The sequence below is a fragment of the Taeniopygia guttata genome, chromosome 4 (assembly GCF_048771995.1).
Source record: "Taeniopygia guttata chromosome 4, bTaeGut7.mat, whole genome shotgun sequence".
Classification (NCBI taxonomy): Eukaryota; Metazoa; Chordata; class Aves; order Passeriformes; family Estrildidae; genus Taeniopygia; species Taeniopygia guttata.
The window spans coordinates 47,846,380-47,868,822 of record NC_133028.1 but is presented as its reverse complement, the minus strand read 5'-3'; the positions used below and the strand labels follow the sequence as shown (position 1 = coordinate 47,868,822).

The following is a 22,443-nucleotide window of genomic DNA, read 5'->3' as shown; positions in this document are numbered from 1 at the left end:
TAGCTGAAATACGTGTTTAAGAGCACAAAAATCTTTTCACTAGGGTGGGTGGGCAAGACCAACCAAGAAGGAATGATTTAGAAAAGGGTGGGATCTTGGTTGGAGGCCGAATGCTTCATTTGGGCATGAATAAAACTGCAGCTCCAATTCAAATCAGTTTCAGGACTCCAATGTATCATCCTGTTCCCTCCAAGCAAGAGAACATCCTTCTTCCAGCCTGAGGCATTGTCATCTCCTCCTCTTGTGAAGTCTGAATTCACAATATCTAACACTTGTTGAAGAGACAGTATCTCCTCAAGTTTGTAAAGCAAACGAGGCTGCTGCAGCAATTTCCTTGGCTCCCAGCAGTGGACAAACTCCAGACCTCCATCTCCAGACACCACTTAAATTCAAGCATACTTTCTCACACTGCTGCTCCTTTTTTCTGGTTCCTGTTCCAGCAAATGTCTCTCCTAACTCTGCTTCTTCACTCCCCCTACTTGGTTATTTGCCTCCTACTCCCCTAAAAACTGTTCATCAAAAGTGCTTTTCAGTCTACTAACTGGCACTTGGTACTTTTCTCCATCTGTTGTCCCTTATTTATAGGTTTTATTTATACTTATTTGAAGGACTCAAATATTAGGATAGGCTTTGGGACAGACTTTCACTACCTCCTTTTGTTAGAGATTCTATCTTCATGGATAGAATCACCTCCCTGAATTTCACAGTCTCTCTACTGGAAAATACCCTGCCTAAGTAAAATTAACCACACTCATACTCCAGCATTACATGGATGGATTATACTCTGGTTTTGAGGACTTAAGAATGGGGGCATTGGTTGCTTTTCTTTCTTGCAAGTTACTCTCCTTCGTCCCTATTCCCTATTCTTTACTATAAAGGACAGCTACTGAACATCAAATGAAATCTGAAAGCTTGACTTTAAAAAAAAGACTCCAGAACATCTGTATTATAACGAAGCTGGTGGCAAGGAGAAGAAAAAAGTACAACACAACAAAACAAACCCCAGAAAAAGTATCCTTGCTGTTGCTGTGGAGTCAGCATGTAATACAAAATACAAGGAAAACAGCAGCTCTTGCATCATTCATTCAACAGCCACCTCTTCAGTTCATTAAAAGTCACCACAGAAAAACCTGAAAGACAGTTTGTCTTCCACTGAAATCTAAACAGCCTCTTTGGGGTATCATGGGGGAAAGGAGAAAAACCACATTCAGAAAACAAAAAAGTAAGTAAAGGTAAAATAAAAGATCACAATAAGCAGTATGATAATTTACTACACTAATATCTACAGAAGATAGCTTCAAATTATTATGATTTTTAAAAAAGCAAACAACTTAGATGTCTTTTCTGCTGCAAACACTGTCAAGACAGTCTTTTTTGATGTTGACTGCTTATCTTCCCTTAGAGCTATGCACTCACACTGATGTTAAAAGGGGCAGGTTGGCAGCAGCTAGTATTTACATGGCCCAAAGCAGTTTCACCCTGCCAGCAAGCCCTGCTCAAAGTAGCAAAGCAAGTCAGGCTCCTGCAGGTACCTTATCAGCACGTCCCCATGGGGCTCTAAGTGGGAATTTCTCTACACTGCCTGCATGCAACCATAGGTCTCATTTTTCTGGGCACTAAAGTTAAGTGCCAAGGGTTAAAAAGACACAATGGATCACATTAAGGGTTGCAGTTCAGTGGCCATAAGGAAAATCCCTAGAGACTGGCACCAAGAACTGCTGCTACCTCTCTGTCGAGGGAGTGAGCTAACATGAATGCAGATCCCAATTCTAGCTGGCTTTACAGAAGAGAGCAACAAAAGCATTTGTACAAAACTACCATTTTTAGTACAACAGATGCTGCTTCTTGCAAGCAAAGCTAAAACAACATGTTTGCAGCAAGCTTACTAAACAAGGTCTGTGGGAAGAGAGGACATATGTTTTTAATAACATCTTATAAACATTTACAGGAAGCAGCAGCTACATTCCATATAAAGGCATTTGGTGTATTTTGTGCAGGGGGTAGGAGGGAAGCCTTGGTACAGCAAATTAATTTCCTTATACTGAGTGCTTACACAAATCCACAACAAAGGTCTTCTGGGCCTCTGCTGCTTCTCTGAATAAATACACTCACATGCAAAGGTCCGTAACAAGATATAGTACAAAATATATGATATGCCTTAGTTTTGCCATTTAGGGTTTGATCACTAAACCTTATCTTGAGATGTGTATTGTAAAAGCAGCATGGAAACACAGCACAGTTAACTACACCAGTGCCAGCAAAAGGCAGCACAATAAAGCCAGCAGACATCACCAACTGCTGTTGCTCTTTCCTGGCATCTTTCCAGTGAGCAATGGCAGCAAAACTGGCTGCTAAGATTCCAGGCCACTAAATCACCTCCCAAATGCCATGCAGTATATATGATTAGTCCAATCTGCCAAAGGAGGGCAAAGTGACCTTTGGAAAGCCAGACTTCATACACTGCTTCAAACACAATTCCTGCTTCAACTGCCAGTGATTTTTAAAACTTCTTGTCCAATATGAAGATGTCACATACATTTAGACCAAATCACAGCATAAAATCATCATTCATCCCTTCTGACCCCAAACTAGAAAAAAGTGAAAGCCAATATATTAAATTCAGTCCAGACTATGAGCTAAGCAGACAAGAAACCTTTCTACTCCAAGAATTTACTTCTCCTCCTGGCTATTTTACAGAAAAAAAAAAAAAAAAAAAAAGCAACAACAACAAAATAAAGAAAGCAACCTGGCCTATTACTCCACCAAGATTTATTGTTTCAGTCTGTAAGAAGGAGCTTTTAGGGCTTTTCTCAGAGTTGTTTGGTCTAAAGTTGCTCCACTGGTCCACAAACAGACATCTGCCTAGCAACTGCCTGAGCAGAAACACAACAGCCACAAAGACAGATCTTAATGAAATAGATAAATCTGAATATGTCTAGTTGAAGTCTAAAAGCAACTTTCTCACACAGATGTCTGCATCTGACATACCACTTATATTTGGTGAGAGATTGTCCCCATGCCCACCAGAATTAAGTGTTTGAAATATTCAAACAGATTACCTTACAAAGTCAACCCAAAAAGAAACTAAGACCCCGCTATTCCTACTGATGACACAGTTCCCACTTAAACAGGTGCTAAGTATTGCCTGTCATTCCGGGGTATTGTCACTGTAAACAAGAGTTTCTCACTGCTCTGTGTGAAACAGAGAATTCTAGGTAGGGTTTCCAATTTAAACCAGTATTTATCAATAAATGCCTGCACAATACAGTCCAGTGGAATGCTATGAATAAACAACGAGAAGCACTCAGAAGTTGTGACTTCTCAGTTCTGAGTTCTGTGAAGTCTCAGAAAAATCAATTGCACTTACGAGAAGGATCACAATCCCCGAAGGGGAATATCCCAGGTACCTGGGGTGTGCTTAAAGAGGCAAGGGGAGTTAACACATGGTTTGGGCTCAGGATGGGGTTTGTAAGTAATCACCACTCTCGCATCTTGAAATTATCTTTTCCAAATGTTCACTGGGGGCTCTGCACATACTGAGCTGAAAGCAAATGTGATGATTCTCAGTGCAGTTGGAAATCTTTAACAAATGGTACAGAAGTGACTGGACAGGATTAGAAGGCAACACTTAGCGTCATCTTCCCCAGGAGGCCACCTCCATAAAACAGCAGCACATCAATTACAGAGGGAGAGACCAGTTTTATCCATAGCTGCCATCCCTTTATGCTGAAATAATTAACAACTTTGGGAAGGGGGAAAAACAAGTACAAAAGGACATATTGTACTGCCTGCTCTGACAGATTTGTTTGTTTTCAGACTGAAGAATGATTGCTGTTAAACACTGCAAGCCACTCATGTTTTCTGAAAGCAGACAGGGGCGCTTTTTTCCCCCTTTTCTTTCTTCTGTAAATCTTGGGTTGCAACTCCAATCCCAAAGGGAAATAATATTAAACTGGATATGTAGTACTACACTTCTCAGAATCTCAGGACAGTTCTCTTCTTGAAGTTTTGCACATATTCCCTGATAAGAAGGATGCACACAGAAATCAACTACAGGCAATGGTTTGCCCATTCCACCCACTACTTTTTCTTCTTTTTTTAAGACTAAAGCTCTTCTCCCCTCCCAAATAAACTAATGCTGTAATAGAGCTGGTATAAATTCAGTCATTACCTGGGGAAAAAAACAAAACAAAAACAAAACCAACCAAAAACCCAGGGACAGCTTTCAAATACAGATGGTTAACCCCAAATAATAAACAATATTGGAATAAACTAACACAGTTTTGCCCCTGCTTAGTAGAATCCTTCAGAATTCTCTCATCCACTTTTCTGACTATATTCTCTCAGAAACTGCCAGGGAGAAAAGGTAAGTCTTTAAGAAAAACTGTGTCTAGAAATGAAATGCTATTCACTTTTCTTTTAACTACTGACATGTATATTGCATTTTACTGCACATTACAGAGTGGTTTAAATTGATACTGACATTAACAGCAAACTATTACTTACTCTTCCCTTAAGCTGAACTTCTTAATCTCTAACTGTCAAAGTAGTTAAAGAGTCATAAACACTATGCAGTAATTCATCTGCCCAATGATTTTAATTAGCATCAACTCAAGAGTTTCCTTTTCCTCATCTCTTCTTCTCCCCTTCTTTCCCCACAAGTCAAGTATTCTCCATGTGAAAGTAACCTGCAAGAAAACTGAGAATGAAGGGCTAGTCCAGTGACATACTTTACATTCAGAAACCATGGAAAAACTTCAATGGCTGAGAAACACACTTCTTTAAAAAGCTACTGGATTGCTCTATTCCTACAGAAAGGCCGCTCTGCACCTTGGTGCTCCCTTACCGACAAAGAGCAGGCTGTCATTGTACATACCTGATGGCATATGTGGTTTTTGGTTTCCCAACAATCAGTTTTAGACAAACCTCCTCACTTAAGTCTCATGATTTTCAATAATACTACATTTGAGGAAGCAAATCTCCATTTATCCAGACAAAAACTGCACTTTACCTGTGCTATGAAAACTTAACTTCCTGCAGTTTTAACACATCAGAATTACACCTCAGGTGCTATCCACATGGACATGCTTCAGTATTTGAGTTTCATTTGGATACCAGAAGTCTGATCACAGGGAGGACAAGTCTGAGCAGGCTATTTCCCCCTGCACAGCTCATCATCATCAGGGCTGATTAGGGTAAGCTGCATTAGCAGTTTATTTTGCCAATTTTAAAGCTAAAAGGTGAAACCTAATTGCTCATACTAAGCAACAGACTCCAGAAGCAATCCTCTTAAAAGCAGCAAGACATTGGAAATGCCTTTTCAGAATCCAACACAATGCCTGTAAATATAAAAGGAACAAACACTTTCACAAAGGAAAAGAGTAGTGTGCTACATAACATAGAGCAGGTAAATATGCACTATTACACAGTACATAAGCCTGTAATTATTGGAGGTCACTTTCTAAGAGAGCTGTGTTTCAGAAGCCAAAAATCTTTCTGCATACCATGCTCCCTTGAAAATCCAAGCAAACCATTTTAGAAGTTTAGTGTGAAAGCACATATGCCCTACTTGAAGGAAGCACTTGACCTAAACAACAACAACAACAAAAAAAAAGCCTTGCCTTTCCACTGTCTGCCTCTGCTTATCCTGGGAGGCCTAAACTCAGGTACCATTCTGCTGTGCAAGTTTCTGACATAACTGCATTAGGAAAGACAAAAATACTTGCCATGGATTTTCTGAGCTTCTGGATCATCTGCACTGATGGCAATTATCTTCCAATCTGTCTCTCCTTCATCAACAAGAGCTAAAACACCCAAGACCTTCACCTGAACAATCTCACCAGAAGAATGAACCTGAAACAGAAAGCAATGCCACAAAGATTTGGAAAACAACATGTGAAATTTCTTTTGCCTTAAAAAAAACAGTTTTACTTTTTTGACTAGCAGGCTGCAACAAAATTGCAATACAGATCTGCAAACCCAGTACACATCTCTTTAGTATCTCTAGCCTTTCTCCCACCATTACTACTCTCCAATCCTCAATTCTCCAGTCAGCATTTATTTAAGTAGACAAGTAGCTAAAATTTTTTTCCTTCCCTTTTACCCTAGTTCCCCCACACTTTCTTGATCTTCCCTCCAAACTGTAAGACAGAAGTGTCTCATACTCATTTTTTAACTTCTTCCTGTCCCTTGACTCTCTACTTTCTGAACTCAGGGTCCTAATTTCTGTCTACACATATAAACACATAGCACGCCCCAGAAATACCAACACAAGCGTTTTTGCATTTTCTTTGGAACCTCCTCCCTACCAGCTAGTATTTCCTCTTTAATGCTTTTTGGATCCCTTGAAATTAATCTTTAGGTTTCTTAACCCAAATAAATATATAGAGCCACTTTCACTGAAGTCACCAATTAAACTTCCCCTTACCTAAATATCCTAAGAGATCCCTCTTTCAAACTCGTCCATTTAATAACCTCATTTTTGATACACAGCATTGCTCCATTCTTTGTTGCCTCTAGATATGTAGAATTTTCTTTCAATGAGTTAAACCTTTCCTTTATACCTACTAATGGTGTTTGCCGCACCTCTTTTTCAGCCATCCATTCCATGACTCGTAACTCTGCAACACTGCAGCAGGTTCCTGTCTTCTCTAGAAAAGAGGATCTACTTCTGTTAGCACCCATGAGTAAAATCAAACCCACCTCCTTTGTGGGTCTGACTTTATAATTCTAAAACACATGATGCTGTTGTATTTCCTCATTTTTCAGCAACCTATTCCTAGCTCCAATACTGCTAACAGGGAAAAAAGAAATAAATATTTTCCTTCCCCAAAAATCTTAACCATCACTTCCTTCACCCAAAACCTACTGTTCAGCTACACAACTTCAGGATGTTGTTCTTTTATTTTCCCTTCTAACCAGTACAAAGACTTTACCAAATCCTACTTTCCCCTATCTTTTTTAAAAATCCACCATTTTCTTACCTATTCTCTCCTTAGATCCTCTATTGATACTTTTGTCAGACCCTAACATAATTAACACATCTTTTCTTGTTTTCTGTCTGACCATCTCTTTCAGAAGTTGCTACCAAATTATTAAGTTAACCTTGATAAATTAAATTAATCGTGATAAATACAAACCTTTGAACCTATTTCACACACATCAATAGGATCATTATCCCCACAACATCCTGTAATGTTATCCGTATGGTTTGGATCTTCCCAGGTCTGCCAGGGAAAAGAGAACTATCAGTTAGCTGCTGAACTGCAATTACAACTCATCTTACCACTGAATTACAAAGATTAGCAAAAGCAACAATAAAAACATCAGCTTTCTGCGAACAGTCTTGCTCAATGGGAGGAGAAAAAGTAAATAGCCAGTGGACTGACACTGAGTAACTCATACTCAGGACTAGTGACATGATTACTGAGGACATATTTTTCCTGTGATAGTGACCCAACAGATACACGTTACCCAATTGCAATGATTAAGGAATCAGAGGACCCTGAATATGGATTTTTCTAGTTACTAGTGATAGTGGGATCAAGCTAGGACATCTTACAATTACATTTTTGTTATACTTGTTAAATACCATATTAACATAAGTTGTTTTCTAACACATCTAAGCTTTGAGCTAACCACACTCCTACACACAGATTTGTCAGCACCCAATAATCTTTTTAAAGATTTTAGATTCATGCATGAAGTATTTCTGAGTATTTTGAGACATGTACATTCTAAAGGAGAGCTAAGAGTTTAAGACCAAAGAGGCAAGTTTAAACCCCTGCTCTGAGCACTGCACAAGCAAGGAATCCTAGCTGAGTTATACTAACTTAATTACTACACAAGTACTTGTTTTTAATTTAAAAGTAATGAATAATTCGTTCTATAGTTGAGAAGCTTTTCTGTTAAGAATTTTGAGTCCAGTTTGGTATTGTTGAAAAGACTATAGAAAACTTTATTTTCCAAGGAGCTACATTGCTAGCTCCTATTGTCCGCAATCATAACTCCATCTCAAACTTGTTCTTGAGAACTTGACTGATACTGGAAGGCAAAATGGTAAAAAGAATATGCTTAGGTGTTTAGGTAGCAGAATCATTACCAAAAAACTGCTGAAGTCAAATCAAGAGAATTTAAACTTTATTTTTCCAGTACTCTTCACAGAATCAACTAGGTTGGCTGGAAAAGATCTTGGAGATCATCAAGTCCAACCTATGACCTAACACTACCTCATCAACTAAACCATGGTACTGAGTGCCATGTCTCATCTGTTTTTAAACACCCCCAGGGACAGTGACTCCACCACCTCCCTGGGCAGCCCATTCCAATGCCCAGTTAGTCTTTCTGCAAAAATCTTTTTCTAATATCTAGCCTAAACTTCCCCTGGCACAGCTTAAGACTGTGTCTTCTCATCCTTCCAAAGTGCTTTTTATTTAGGGCTGCATTATACCAGTACTTCTCTTCTGTCCAGTCACACCTCTTCACCTCTAGGTTAGAAGGAACAGCATTGTTCTGTGGACAGCACAGCAACCTCTGCTATTATAGCAAATATAGATAATATCTAATACAGTAAAAAATTAAAATAACAATTATGTTCAGCCCTCCCCAACTCAGCAGGTAACAAAGGATGCCAAACATTTCTCCAGAGGAAAGTATTCTAAGTCCAAAATACTGCACTTTGCAAAATAATGCAGGAAAATGTTCACATTTTCAAATCATTCTGGCTTTACACTAAGGAACATATGAATTTGAAAACATTAAATGGAGTTGTTGGTTTCCAACTCCACCTACTTGGAAACTTTGTCTACTGACACTGCTGACTGGACAAGATCTTCACTGCTGTATTCAGTGAAGTATATCCTCTCTAGGGATCAAACATGTAAGCAGATTTTTGGGACTCAACTTTCATTGCTTATACAGTTAAGTGCAAAGAAAATAAATTACTCTTTTCAAGCTACATCATGTTCTGCTGTACTAATTGAAGTCTAATGTGTTATTCACAGAAATGAAAAAAAGTTTAAAAGTTTTAATTATGCTCAAAATTCAGCCATTAGATGGGCTTTTTCAAGGCTCAGAGTTCAGAATGTGTCATGATCAGTAAAGTCTCACAGTTCAGAGAAAAGTTAAGGAACGCAGTTGAGGTTTAATCTCAAAAAGAGCAGCCTTTGTGTTCCTCTTCATTAAAGATATTAAGGAATCCCAGTTAAAATTTAAGCTGCAGTACATAAAAATTCTAAATGAGTTTTTACATAAATGCCTTGTTTAAGCAGAAAAGGTCTACTTGACAAAGTATTCTTGAATGGCAGACCATGACAATTTAATTCTGTCACTACAGAGACACAGACTAAAGATTTGAGATTTCTTGATTGTTTAACTCCTTCCTGAAAACACAGCTCATATTTACTCCCGAATTCTGACCAACATTTATGTACACAATAAAGTTCAACATTAAAAAATCCTAATTTACAAATGTATCAAAGAGAATCACCCCTCTTGCAGCTGATTTGCATCCAGGCAGTAACCAAGATTTACAAGGCAATTTACACAGAAGACAGAAAACTTTCACCATTATAACAAAAATGTTACCTGTGGGAGGGCACCATAATTCCATATATAACCCTTGTGAGGAAAGATATTTGCCACATATCGAAGCTTGCCTTTCTTTGTATCATGTTTAATGGGATTCAATGGCTCCTCAGTGGCAATCTAAGCAGATCGTGAAAAAGGGTGGGGGAGCAGGGAGAAGGAGAGAGAGAAGGAGAATGTTAAAATGGAAAGCAATTCATTCCATACCCAGCCAGTAAGAAAGATCCATCTGGCAGCACATGCATGTGGTTTGAGGACTATTAAAACTACTATAGCTTCACTCTGAATCTCAAGGGTCATATTCAAAAAGGAGCTTATTAAGGTATTAAATAATGCTGTAAAGTATGCAAGAATAAAATGAATATAGAACAGAAAGTAATAAATTTCTAAGGAGGTTGTCATGGTCAAACATAAAAACTGAAAGGAACTTAAGTCAGAAGCTCTTGCACTTTATAGTACAAGTTCAACAGACATGCAAATGGCAGCACAACATCTTTCAACAACAGGGGCTTTGACAGCCACGGAGGAAATGTTTCATGTTCTTGCCCTCTGCTCCTTGCTCTACAGTTGCAAGCAGCCCTTCTTTCCATCACCTCTTGGCATACAAATGCTTTTTCACAAGCACAAATTCCTCAAAGTCACTAAATGCATATTTGGAACAAGTTCAGCTACCATTGAAGAGGAAATTCTTATTGCTAAAGAAGCACTGACAGAAGGGTTGAACTACAGCTGAACAGTAACATCCTCCCCCAAAGCCCATACACAAACCACACATGTACAGCCACTGCCTGAGTTACCCACCACAGCTAACTTGCACTATAACCACCCTTTGACACTCCACACCACAGTCTAACCCATGTTAGCTTGGCTCTTGCTTACAAACACTCATCTGAGTGGCAAAATATTTGTTACAGGCTCAAGTGATTACATTCAAGTGGTGTATAGCTCCCCTGCATAAGCACACAGCCCTCAGTTCATATTCATTTTATATCCCTGTCCTTTCACCTGAAGCACTGTCACCAAAGTCATTCCAAAGGAATTCCACCTTTTAGAACCACTCCAACCTGTCAACCTCATTCTAAAACTAAACCGTCCCCAAGAGCCAAGATGAAGCTTCACACATTTCTGGCTTCACACTGGATTCTACCTGCTTCTGGTCATAACCTAACAGTGAAGAGCTCAAACAGGCCAACAGGGATACTGGCGGAAGTGGAGCTCAGCAATGCTTTTTGTTCATGGAAACTGGGACAAAGAGGAGAAACTGAAAGCACCAAGGGAAGAAGAACAGAAATATAACAAGCTGAGGAGCAGAAGATCTGTTGCAGGAAATGTAACTGTGGGTAAATAGTCATACTAATGCAAGGCTTAATGTCCTGAAGTCTCCACTGCATATGAGGAGAGATCAGCAGACAAGATCTGGTAATAGCAGGCATTAGCAGCTTACCATGGCCTGGACTGAAGGACTGCCAGGACACGATGGCAAGGCACAACAACTACTTTAATTGATGTAGCAAATTTAAAGGATATTAAAAGTTAAATATTAGGAAACTACTTCTATTTTCCTCCATCAAACCTAAAAAGCCTAAAATCAATGATTTCTAAACTAACAGGACAAACTCTTCTACCCTTGACATAATGTGCTGAAAGAAGCATAGGGAGAGCAACCTGAACTTCAGGCAGAGTTCAAGTAGCATTGTCAAAGGAATCCTCTGCAAAAGAGAACTCAGCTGCCACAACAAATCATGAGCTTAAAATAAGAGATAAATATCTGAGGTAACCCTGCCTAAAGAGTAACAGCTGTGATGGCAAATACAGTTTTATCATCAGGGAAAGGAGAAAAAATTCTCAAATAGAAGGCTAAGGAGCATTATTTGGCATTATTTTCAATAATTAAAAGAGTTAACAGCTCAACCACAAACTTCCTTAAAAGCATCTGGGAAGCATGCCTAAAATTAATACAAATGTTCAGGAGGACAGGACATATCCTGGTGAGATATGTTGTTTCATAAACACTACAGATGCTTCTACTACTTATAAAATATCTCCCTGCAGGAGTTCATACTTTCAATCAGTGAAGTCTCCAAATATTTTTCTTTGGTCATAAAGAAATGCTCTTTTAGTTGCAACTCCATTTGTTGGGATTTGGCCTAACACACTATGCAGTGGAAATTATGAATTAAATTATCTGAGTGAGTGTTACATAAGCAAGCAAGAGTTAATCTAAATGCTGAAAAACACCCTAAAAGTCAGTACTCCAGGACTCTGCTGCAGATATGCTGCACTCTGCAGTGAGAGGGCTGTCAAGAAGCAGTGCCCACTTGCTTTTCCTGTTTCCACCAAGAAAACAATTAGAAGCTCAACACTTTCTATAATTGCAAGAAAAGCATATGCACCACTTCAAACCAATTTTTTAACATTTTAATGTGCAAAGAGCAATCCAAACTGTGATTAAACTCTGCCTACTGGAAGCCACTGCATTGTTATAACTTCCACAAATACCTGTATAATCAAGGTATTTTTCTTCATTACCTCCATTTTTGCATTAGTCCAACGAGGCACTTCTACAATCATATTAAACAGGACCTAAAACAAAAAAATAGTGACAGAACTGAAAAGAAATTCCACTTGGCAATTAGTATTTTACAGTAACACAAATTCTCTCCTGTGCATTCAGCAGCAACATACATCACATTACTCAGTTACAGCTGCTTTTATCTGTATAGTTCCTTTACATCAACCTCCACGGTTCATCCTTTTCCTACCTCACCCCTTTAAGAATATGGACAACAACAAGCAATGGAAATACTCCTGATGTTTTTTGTTCCCATGTAAATATTACCCTTCACAAAATGTTCAGAATGTCCATAGAATGGTCTGCCATGAGGCAGAGGTTGTCTACTTGTCAAAGGAGATTGAATGTTTCTATAGGACACAGCTAGCTTCTCTTACGCAGTGGAAAGGACAATGTTTTGGATTTTTTCCCCCAAGGATTTATTCCTTCAGGCCCTCCTCTTTTGGCTTACTATTTTATAAAGCCTCATGCAAATGACACTTCTGTTTCTCAGTTTAATCTGGTTCAAGTGAGTGAATGCTAATTCAAAAGCGATGGCAGAGGAAGGGCATGGACAGACACCTCACATTAGTGTTAGCCTTCTTCCTAACAGAAACAAAGCAAAGGTTTTTTAAGAAGGTGGTGTGTGAGGAAAAACCCAATAAACATGTAAACGTCCATGTTTTTAGAAGAAACATAAGCAGTCTACACCTTCTTACTGAGGAGGTTAAAGCAACATTTTCCAAAGAGAAAAATTGTAATTGTTGTAACATTTCTTCTTATGAAGCTGAGTTAAGCCCTACCAAGGAACAGAGTACTACTAAATTGGGTAACTAGAACAAACCATCAAGCAAGGTCTACAACCTGTTCCAGACTACAACAATAACCTCAAAAATATCATATTGCCTGGGACATCTCAGCCAACAAAAACTCACATTGGTATTAGCAATCTCAACAGGTCAGGAAAGACAAAATATGTTTTTGTAGAAATTCGAAAGAAAAAAATATAAAGTTGAACCAAGCGAAGACTTGCACTGACACTCTGACTACACCACAATTAAGGCTCCAGTGAACCCTTAAATATTTGTATTTTTGATCCTTGTTCCCTGCAGCTGCAACAAACAAACAGCATTACCAGGGTCAATGTCATAGTCTGATTAAAAGTAATTCCAGTGGTTCTGTGATCATCTCCTCCCAAACAAATCTGGAATGTGGAAAGCAAGAAAGCAAAGGAAAATCCCAACTGTCACTCAGCATTAATACTACAAGATCACAAGCTATGCACAATACTGACAGCCAATTCCCAATAAATTTAAACTATATTTGCCATCCATAAGTACTGTGCCCATAATGCAATCTGTGGCATGTCAGATGGAATCACTTCTCCCAATCAGGTCATGATCAAATTAACAAAAAAAAAAAAGGAAGAAAAAAAAGGAGAAAGGTTTCAGATAAATCTCAGTTTCATGAAATACACCCTATGTATGTAAGAATAGTTGAAACAAAAGTAAAGAGGGCTCAAAAATGTCAACACCGAGCAAGCAGACAGAGCAAAGCAATATACATGCATGAGCAGGTAAGAGAAGGGTTGGAAGAGAGTCAAACAGAGTATGCACATCCATCTGGGAAACACTTGGAAAAGAGAAATGCACAGTATGAAAGCCAGTGCTGACAAGAAACTCTTAGGGAACTGCCAAGCAGGTCAAAAATTTTTCTGACTGGTAGCTACAGGCAAAAAGCTTACAAACTACTGGAATTATACAGGATGTCTTCCCCTCCACCACAATCCAATATTTTTGTTGTTTAGATGCTGCCATATGCTTTCCCAACCATGTAGAATGCAAAGGCTTCAGCAGCCTCTATACTTGGTTTTGAGCTTTTAATTAGTCAACAGTTAGTCCAGGTCTTCACCAAACCAACTGTCAGGGTCGGACTACACTGGACTGAAATTAATGCAATGCTGCTCTCAAAAACATAATAAAACCACTTGGATTCAACTCAGCTTGAAGACCAGGCCCTCATAATTTGTGGTATCAGTCAAACGTTAATTGTCAAGAGTCTTAAATGTGACAGCCTGACAGATTAATTTGTATGCAAAAAAAATCCCCAAAAGTACTCTCTCTAATGCTAAGCTGCCACAAGCATTTACAAAAGATTAATGACTTCGTTCAGTGTTTGCATTTAAAAATAAAAAGTTTTATTTATAGGGCAATCAAATTTTCACAGTGGTAAGACTAGATTCACTCATGTGGAAAGTAGAGCAGATACTAGATATTTTGACAGATTGAAAGAGAACTAGACTACCTAGTATTTTAGGGTTTTTTTCCCTCCTCTTTCCCATCTTGTTTTCCTCCCTAAGTATCACACAGGAATGTTTCCATCACTCTTTTTTCCCCAGACCAAGTACCTATTCTTTCTAACTACTTGAATGTTGTCCCCCATCCCTTGCTGTAAACTGCCTCAGCTGAAAAGAGAAATGCAAGTGTCAGACACCACCTGTCTCCACAGATTACCATCTGCATGTGTCATTCAGCGGTTAGTTTTGGCTGGTGAATGCATCTGGTAATTGGTATTTTTATCTTAAATCAGTAAAATAAAAAATTCCACCTCACCAACCCCCTAAGTAAGCACTTCTACCCCCTCAAGCAATGGGAAGACTCTTTCAACAGCCCATTTGACACACCTTCAAATCACAGCAAAAAGATCTCTCATTAAACAAAGTATTGCTTGCAAAGTTTACCATTTAACTGCCTTTGTACAACAGCAGTCAATTGGCCTGCCTGTGAGATCACTGCAGTCCAGATTTAACCCAGCTCTGCAAGAGCCTCATGTAGAAGAGACTCCATTTCATGAGTATCAACTGTGCATCAGGCTGGCTGGTGGTTTCCTCAGGACAGTTTTCCTGGAGCAGGCAAAAAAAGAGGAGGAAAGTGTCCTAGATCCAGAAAAAGGGACAGAATCCATCTGCTAGGGAAAAGGAGATGAAGAGCCCAGAGGGACACTCAACCCAGGGTCTTGTGCAGCTTATTTGACTCTGGGTCAATGTGAACACAAGACAGATATTTGTACTTAAACCTCTATTATACCTTGAAGAGGTGCTGGGGAAAGGGAGGTCAGAAATCTATTTGCTCAACACAGAGAAGTCAAAAGTCATTTCCTAATTCCTAAAACTGCATAAGAAAATCAGTAGAAACTTACATCAGTAGGAACAACCAGTATGTGCAAATGATACCCTTCATTTCCTAAGAACTACACCCTAAGTAGATTACATGGGAACTCACGTAGATTCTAACTGTTTGCTTTATTCGGGTGTTGTCTTTAACACTTTTTGGCACCTTACTGCATTCCATTTCAACTGAACATCATTTTTAAGGTATCGTGATTAGTTTTTGTTGAGACAAGCAAAAATGTCTCTCTTTCACCCAGAAAACAGAAACAGCTTTTGGTTTCTGAAATTAAAAAAACTTAGAAAGATAAAAAGATATACAAAAATTCTTCAGCATATTTGTACAGCAAGTATTGAGAAAAGCAAGGGAAATACAGACTGTTATACCCAGATAAACTTTTAGTCATCATTCTCTCCTCTAAGACTGATGGCCTTAAAAAGGAACTAGTTTTTATCTAGTTAAACTACTTTTTAAAAACCTATTTCTGGCGGTATGGCTTCTTACAGAAAATAACTCATTTTGATCTGGGTTGTTTTTAGAAACCTGAGTATCAGAAGGAAAAAAAAATCCATGCCCTTTCTGATGCCTGCCTTTCTGGACTGCCCTATATCCCTCTCCAAACCAATTCTTCCTTACCTAACTTTACCTTTCTTGTACAACTAATTTCTTTCCCAGTCATTCAGAAGTTCCTTATTTCACACACTTGAGGGAAGGGTTTTGAATAGGTATGATTTTGCTCAAGGGTTGCAACCCTTAATGCTCAGCTTTGAAGGTTCAGATAATTTGAAGCAGAAGTGGAGTAACCTCTACAGATTGCAATTTGCCATCACCATGCATGACAAGAGATATGCTAAAGCTTATAATTACTTTGATAGCTTTTACAGTAGAACGCTTAAAAAAATCTAAAAGCACTAGAGGCAGCATTTGGGGGCTGCTGAGTCTTTGTCATAGAGAAGTCCAGAAGAAAGAGAGAAGAAAAAGCAGCTACCATTTCCTTTTTTTTTCTGTCTGCTCATTTGCAATCTGGCAGGGATTCTCTCATCAGCCATCAACTCAACATGGCAGCATGCACCTGAGGATTAACAAGAATGAAAATCATAAGCTGCAGTCTAGCAGCAGTGTGAACAAAGGGTGATGTTTAAAAGGAAGAAAGAAAATAAAAGAAAAAAAGAAAGAAAAAAAGGAGAAGCTAAATATGGACTGTCATTAAATATATCCAGAAATAAATGGAAGAGGACTTTCTTATCAAATGAGTAGCCATGTTATAAGCATTCCCAATGTAACACTTGCTATAAAGTATTTTCCAATTAAAACAACAAACCAGATGCCAGCAACATCTGGACACCAAAGAGAAAGTGGAACTTCTCCAATATAAATTAACATGCCACATAGCAAAAGAGGAATGCCATGTCCAGTATGAACACAGAGTGCCTGCAGTCTCTTTGCAGCGTACTTCCCTCCTGTTATACTGGAAAGGGAATCACAAACACCAAAGTACAGGTAGGTTTTACACACAGGAATCTCACTGGTGTCAGGCACGTTCTCTGATAAACCAGTTATGGGACATATTCACCTGCAAAACTGTGCTATGTACAACCCTGACATGGATAAATATGAACCACTGACTTTCTCAAGTTTAAGGAACCCTTTATTTGAAGTTCAGTTGGATCAAATCACTGATGTAACTTTCTCAGTAAACCAACAGTACTCTGGGTAGATTTCAACTGGACTGATGAGTGAAGATTACTTCCACTCTCAGCATTTGTTCATCTGTAGGAACACAAAGCAAGGCTGCATCTAATGGACACATCCATAGCAAAAGTCTGGACAAGTTCAAGCATTAGGGTGAATCAGATTCATTGATAACCTAAAATTTGGAACACAAATCCCTGACCACATAATGGACACACTGTAGCCCAGGTCACATATACTGCAAAACTGTCTAACATCACCAAGGGCAGCTACAGAGACTGTAGTTAAGGCAGAATACAAAGTCAGCACGAAGTGTCCACCTGCTCTGCAGAGAAAATGACAACAGCTTCTCCTTTCTTATGAAGCATACCAACTTTACCAAATGACATCTCTGACACTAGTTTTGAACACTGCTGGAAGCACAAGGTCAGATCACCTATGCAGACTGCATATCACCCTGATGAGCCCTTAAATATCACCTGACTAGTTAATTTAGCAGAAGTTTTTGGCTCACAGAATCATCTCAGCTGAAGTCCACAAGGGCATCCCAGCAATGTGCAATCCACAGGATTCAACAAAACAAGATCTGTCTTGTTTTTCCTTCTATTATTTTTTTTTTTTCAAATGCTCTTGTGAATGTCTGCAAGTTAGAGGACTATAGTCTCTACATGCTTGGACAGACTCCTTACCAAGACCAGCATATGAAACACTGTATTTCAAGAACAGCTGGGTCCTCTGAAAGACGCCACATGTGAATATTTCTCCAAAGATACACAATGACAAGTAGATTAGAAACGCTTTCAACTACAGCAGGAAACAGCATGTCATGTTGGCCTTGAGAAGAAAATGATGACCTCTTCAAACCTTCTTCCTGCCAGATAAGGAAGACCATATTCAACAGTCAGGTTCTGACAGTTTTGACTGTAAACCTAGTGGAAGTATCCACTTTTCCAGAGATGTGAAACTTTTAAAACCTGTCACAGAGGTAATTTTAAGACTGAAGCTGATTATTACTTCTTTCAGCATAGTTTCTACCTCAAAGTAACTTCTTTCTTGTCCTCAAACAGACAAAAAACATCTCCAAAAGCAAAATGGTCAGTTGTCAGCAGTCAGTAAAGCTAAATTTAACTAAGATTTGGGAAGGTCTAAAAAATTGGTTGAACTAGTGAAAACAGTTAATACAGAAACACGAAAGTGTTTCCTTTACAAACTATAAACTGAGACTGCAAAACAGCCGACCTGTAGGATGTGCGCTCTCTATCCTACAGACGTTGAAAGCTGAAACTCCTCTAACTTTGAGACCTTTTCTGACATCAGGAACACCAAGAACAATTTAAAGTAGATAGACTGGCTAAACAGACTCTTCGAAAATTATCTTCATTTTCCGTAACTAGACTGCCATCTGATAAACACCAGTTCAGTTTAACAAACTGAATTTAATTTAACTCTTAAGAGGGCTTGCTTTTGTCCAGAGTAACAAATAACTGCCATCCTAAAAGCATAAGTTCCAAAAATGTGTTTCCAGGGCAAGAAGAACTATCACTTTCGAATTCTCATCAAATTCAGTGAAGGATTAACTGAACAACAGGTATCAACAGCAGCCTTTGCATTCCTAGACAAGAACAAGAGGCCAGGGCTTCAAAGGTCTTCTGAAATCACTACATGACATTAAATTGCTCATTTCCTCTTTATTCCCTGATTAAGGTATGCTTTCCCTGCATACAAGTACACACGGATGCATCTCTCATCAGGCAAGGTGAGGAAAGCGGCTGAAGAGCCCAGTATAAGACGATACAGCTTTCCTGAACACAAAGATCCCCTTGTTTTCTCTCCCCTCCCCAAATCCCTAAGATCATGATGAAAAAGATGTTCTCACATTTCACCATCTAAGTATGTTCAGGAAGCTTACAGCCTGCATATCTGTTTGCCTAATTGTATCAAAAGCCTGCTAGGATTGAAATGCACATTTGCCTTTGCTCATTTTCTGTAGCTCTATTAAAGCACAGTCCAGAGCTGTCTCACAGCAGGAATTATGTGAAGCAGCTCCGGAGGCTACACTGGCCAAGGAAGCAAGAGCTGCTCAGCCTCACTGGTAGTGTGCCCCCTTTCCACAGGCTACTAGAAACATGGTTTTCAAGAAGCTACCATGCTTCTCACAGCACAGACAAATGCAATTTTGAACAGTTTCAGATGCTGCATGAAATGTCTTTGCACCAGCCAGTATCTGTAAGTAGCTAAGACACAGAATACTTGACTTGCCAGCAGGAGCTGTAAATAAGAATTGATGTTGCAAGACAATGATTTTTGATAAAAGTCTACTGGCACATACTCTTCCTCCTAAATATCTCCTCTTTGAGGCATGATTCTACATCTTCTAAACAATACCTAAATGGGCATCAAGCTACAGGAAATCTAAAAAGCCTTACTTGGGCACTGTAGCTTGAATGAATCACAGAGCAAAGGGAGAGGAAACTCAATAGTGCAGGACTGTGTGGTGACTGCTGTACAGCACAAGAACCAGTGCACCACACACTGGCTGCAAAACTATGAGAACCCAGACAGAACAGCTCTTTCACATCAGATGGGTAGCTACAGTTTTGCAATATGACTGGCCAAACAGATAGGAGAAGATAAGGATTGGGACACACACCCACCCACCCACATATAATGACCTTAAAGCATAGTTTGGCTCTTTTTTTTTTTTTATCACATTCTTTTACTAAGTTTTAGATGAGCCTATGCCAGGCAAACCACAGCAAAAAATGTCATATTTTGGAAAAGACACTTGAATAAACAAATCTTGTTTCACAGTAAAAGCCTGAGCAGATCTTCCATGTTTCCTAGGCTTCTGTCAGCCTTAATTTCAGTGCTGGATAATGCTGAACCATTAGCAGATGTGGTTTTTCTCCCTTTGGGCTTCCCAGCTGAGTACAGAAACAACATAACCTCAGTTCCAAAAAGCAGATAGTCAGTATAATTTCTGCCCTAACATACTTGGGATTTTTGAAGTTCTGTATATAAACCAAAGATTATCCACAGTCAGAGAATAATGAATATTTCATTAAGGGAGGTTTTACTGCAAATATTTCTGAACATAATAGCAAAAAAGATAACACATCTACACTGCAAAAGTCATAACAAACCTTTGAAAGACTGGCATAAGTGTTTGCCTTTGAGAACAACTTGATGAATAAAGGAATTCTGACATTTCTGTCCCATTTAAAGAGGAGAATATTAAATCCCTTTAAGTCTTCTCCTAAAAGACTTGCATTTGAAGATATGTCAACTATATTCAGTGACAGCAAGTTGGAAAGGAAACAGAGGAAATAGTTGGGAAAAAAACAAGAAGAAAAAAAACTTAGTACCTCAGATCCAGAAGTCTTTGACCTCTTTGCAGGAATTTCTTTATCCTATAGGGAAAGAGTGAAGTAAAGAAGTATATAAAGAACACAAGACAGCAACATTGTATTCACATAACTACGGGCAACAATACTTTGCAATGCAATAGAAACAGCCCTTTGTGAGCACAAAGGCCTAAATTATAACTTTTAAAAGTAAATATTCAGTTCTGTTTCATTGTGAAATTCTAACCTTCGAGACATTAACAAAGGAAGATAAAAAATGTACAAGGACACATTTACTTTCTCCCAGCTACCGAGAAATTTAAGCAGCAATTTAGGTCTGTACTCGACTGATTAAAACCAGTCACCCTTCAGTACAGTTGAAGAAGACAAAAACCAATCCAAAATAAACAAAACTGGTACAAAAAATAAGGCTGGATTTCTCCATTATAAAGTCCATAAATCTTAGACAAGGGGATGGAAAGACTCTAGCATACATCCTTAAGTCATCCTCCTGCAAACAAGGCAAAATTAACAGAGACCTTAACCATGACTTCCCTTATTGCTCACCCTTCAGGCCCTATATTGAGTAGAATGATCTTTCCCCACTCACACACTAAAATGAAAGTCTCTCCACACTGATCAGACACTGCTGTACTCTAATTTACCCTACTGGCAAAATCACAGGTTATAAGCTACTCCCACAAACTTTTAACTCTAGGTGCAGGGACAGCAAGGCCTCTGGGAACAAGTGCTGAAAATGCCCATTGCTTTTCCAGCAGTAGCATGAACTGAACATGGCACGTTAATAATGACACTCTGAATGGCCTGCCTTTCCCACTGACAAGCACTTGGGTCTGCTGATCAAAAAGGTTTCATTCAGATTTCTAATATCTCAGATTTAGTAATTTAAGAGATTGGTTCATCAGTTCAGGAGTCTCCATCTGAACATGTTCAAACTACTGACCTTCTGCACCACTCATATCACCCATAGAGACTCAGCAACAAAACAAGAAAAGGACTAAAACTCCCCCAGCCTGTTTGTGTCACAAGCACCCTGTGATAAGCAAACTTCAGCCTAAACCAAAGACTGGCAGTTCTCCCATCAGTGACAGACTAAACAGCCGTTTCATTATTGCTGTAATGAAACCCCAGGGAGGATGGCTAACAAGACGTGACAGTGCTCAGCTGCACCTCGCACACTGCGAATCTCCAAAGGTGTGATTACCACTTCTCTCCTGGGCATTGCTGTTGGCTTCCAATTCTAATGCTCCTTTTGGGAATTAAAGACATACACCATAAGTTATACAAGTGTGTGCTGTACATCCACAACAAAGAAATGTACACTTTTAATAGCAGGTGTAGAAAACTGCTAATTCAAAAAGAGTAACAGTAGAAAATTAATTCCAGCACACATAAGCACAAAACTAAACACAGAGAATTATCACAAGACACAGTGAGGGTTCTCCTGCCCTCAATCACTTAGAGACTTAAAGAGACACCTAGGCTTGCATAAACAGCAATTATGTTTCACTGCAAGTTATTAAATTCAGTAGAGAAAATTTGGTGCAGTCATCGTGCCTGTATTACATGAGGCATCAGTCTGGGTTAGAGTGGTCCCTTCTGGAACTATACATTCTGAAATATACTGTTTATTACCAAAAAAAGGCTTTTAAAACCCGCACTTTTATCTAAAGAACACCAGCAAAACTATTAGCATTTTGAAATTAATCATGTTTCAAGGCATAAAAACATACCTCTTTAGATCCAGCAAACAGGGGAATGTCATGGAATGGGGAAATATATTTACCATCTGCATTCTCTGAAAGATAAAATGAAGTAGCATTGCAAACCTTAAGATATACTATAAGATGTTGGTGTTGCTAAATATCACACAATACAGAAATGTGTATATGCTATGATTGTGCATCGGTTAAACTTTTCCTGAAGTTCAATTTCAAGCACGTACCTACATGGAGGACAAGGAATTTGAGTGTTTTGACAAGGATTCATTAGAATCAAAGTTATTGCTTTAGAATTCAACACTATTCTTCTCTTCTACCTGGCAATACAAGCTATACAAGGATGAGAAGCTTATTTCATTCTT

At 38.8% G+C, this 22,443-nt stretch overlaps 1 protein-coding gene across 2 annotated transcripts in view; it reads right to left on the bottom strand.

The window, feature by feature from the left end:
* PPA2 (inorganic pyrophosphatase 2) overlaps window positions 1-22,443 on the bottom strand; it is a 34,570-nt gene that overhangs the window by 10,477 nt on the left and 1,650 nt on the right. For both annotated transcript variants that reach the window (XM_030271639.4, XM_030271638.4), the window contains exons 2-7: window positions 22,094-22,158; window positions 20,361-20,405; window positions 12,115-12,168; window positions 9,586-9,705; window positions 7,140-7,226; window positions 5,727-5,853 (exon numbers count right to left, since the gene is read on the bottom strand). In XM_030271639.4, the coding sequence (XP_030127499.4) occupies window positions 5,727-5,853; window positions 7,140-7,226; window positions 9,586-9,705; window positions 12,115-12,168; window positions 20,361-20,405; window positions 22,094-22,158 (498 nt within the window). The remainder of the gene's footprint in view (window positions 1-5,726; window positions 5,854-7,139; window positions 7,227-9,585; window positions 9,706-12,114; window positions 12,169-20,360; window positions 20,406-22,093; window positions 22,159-22,443) is intronic.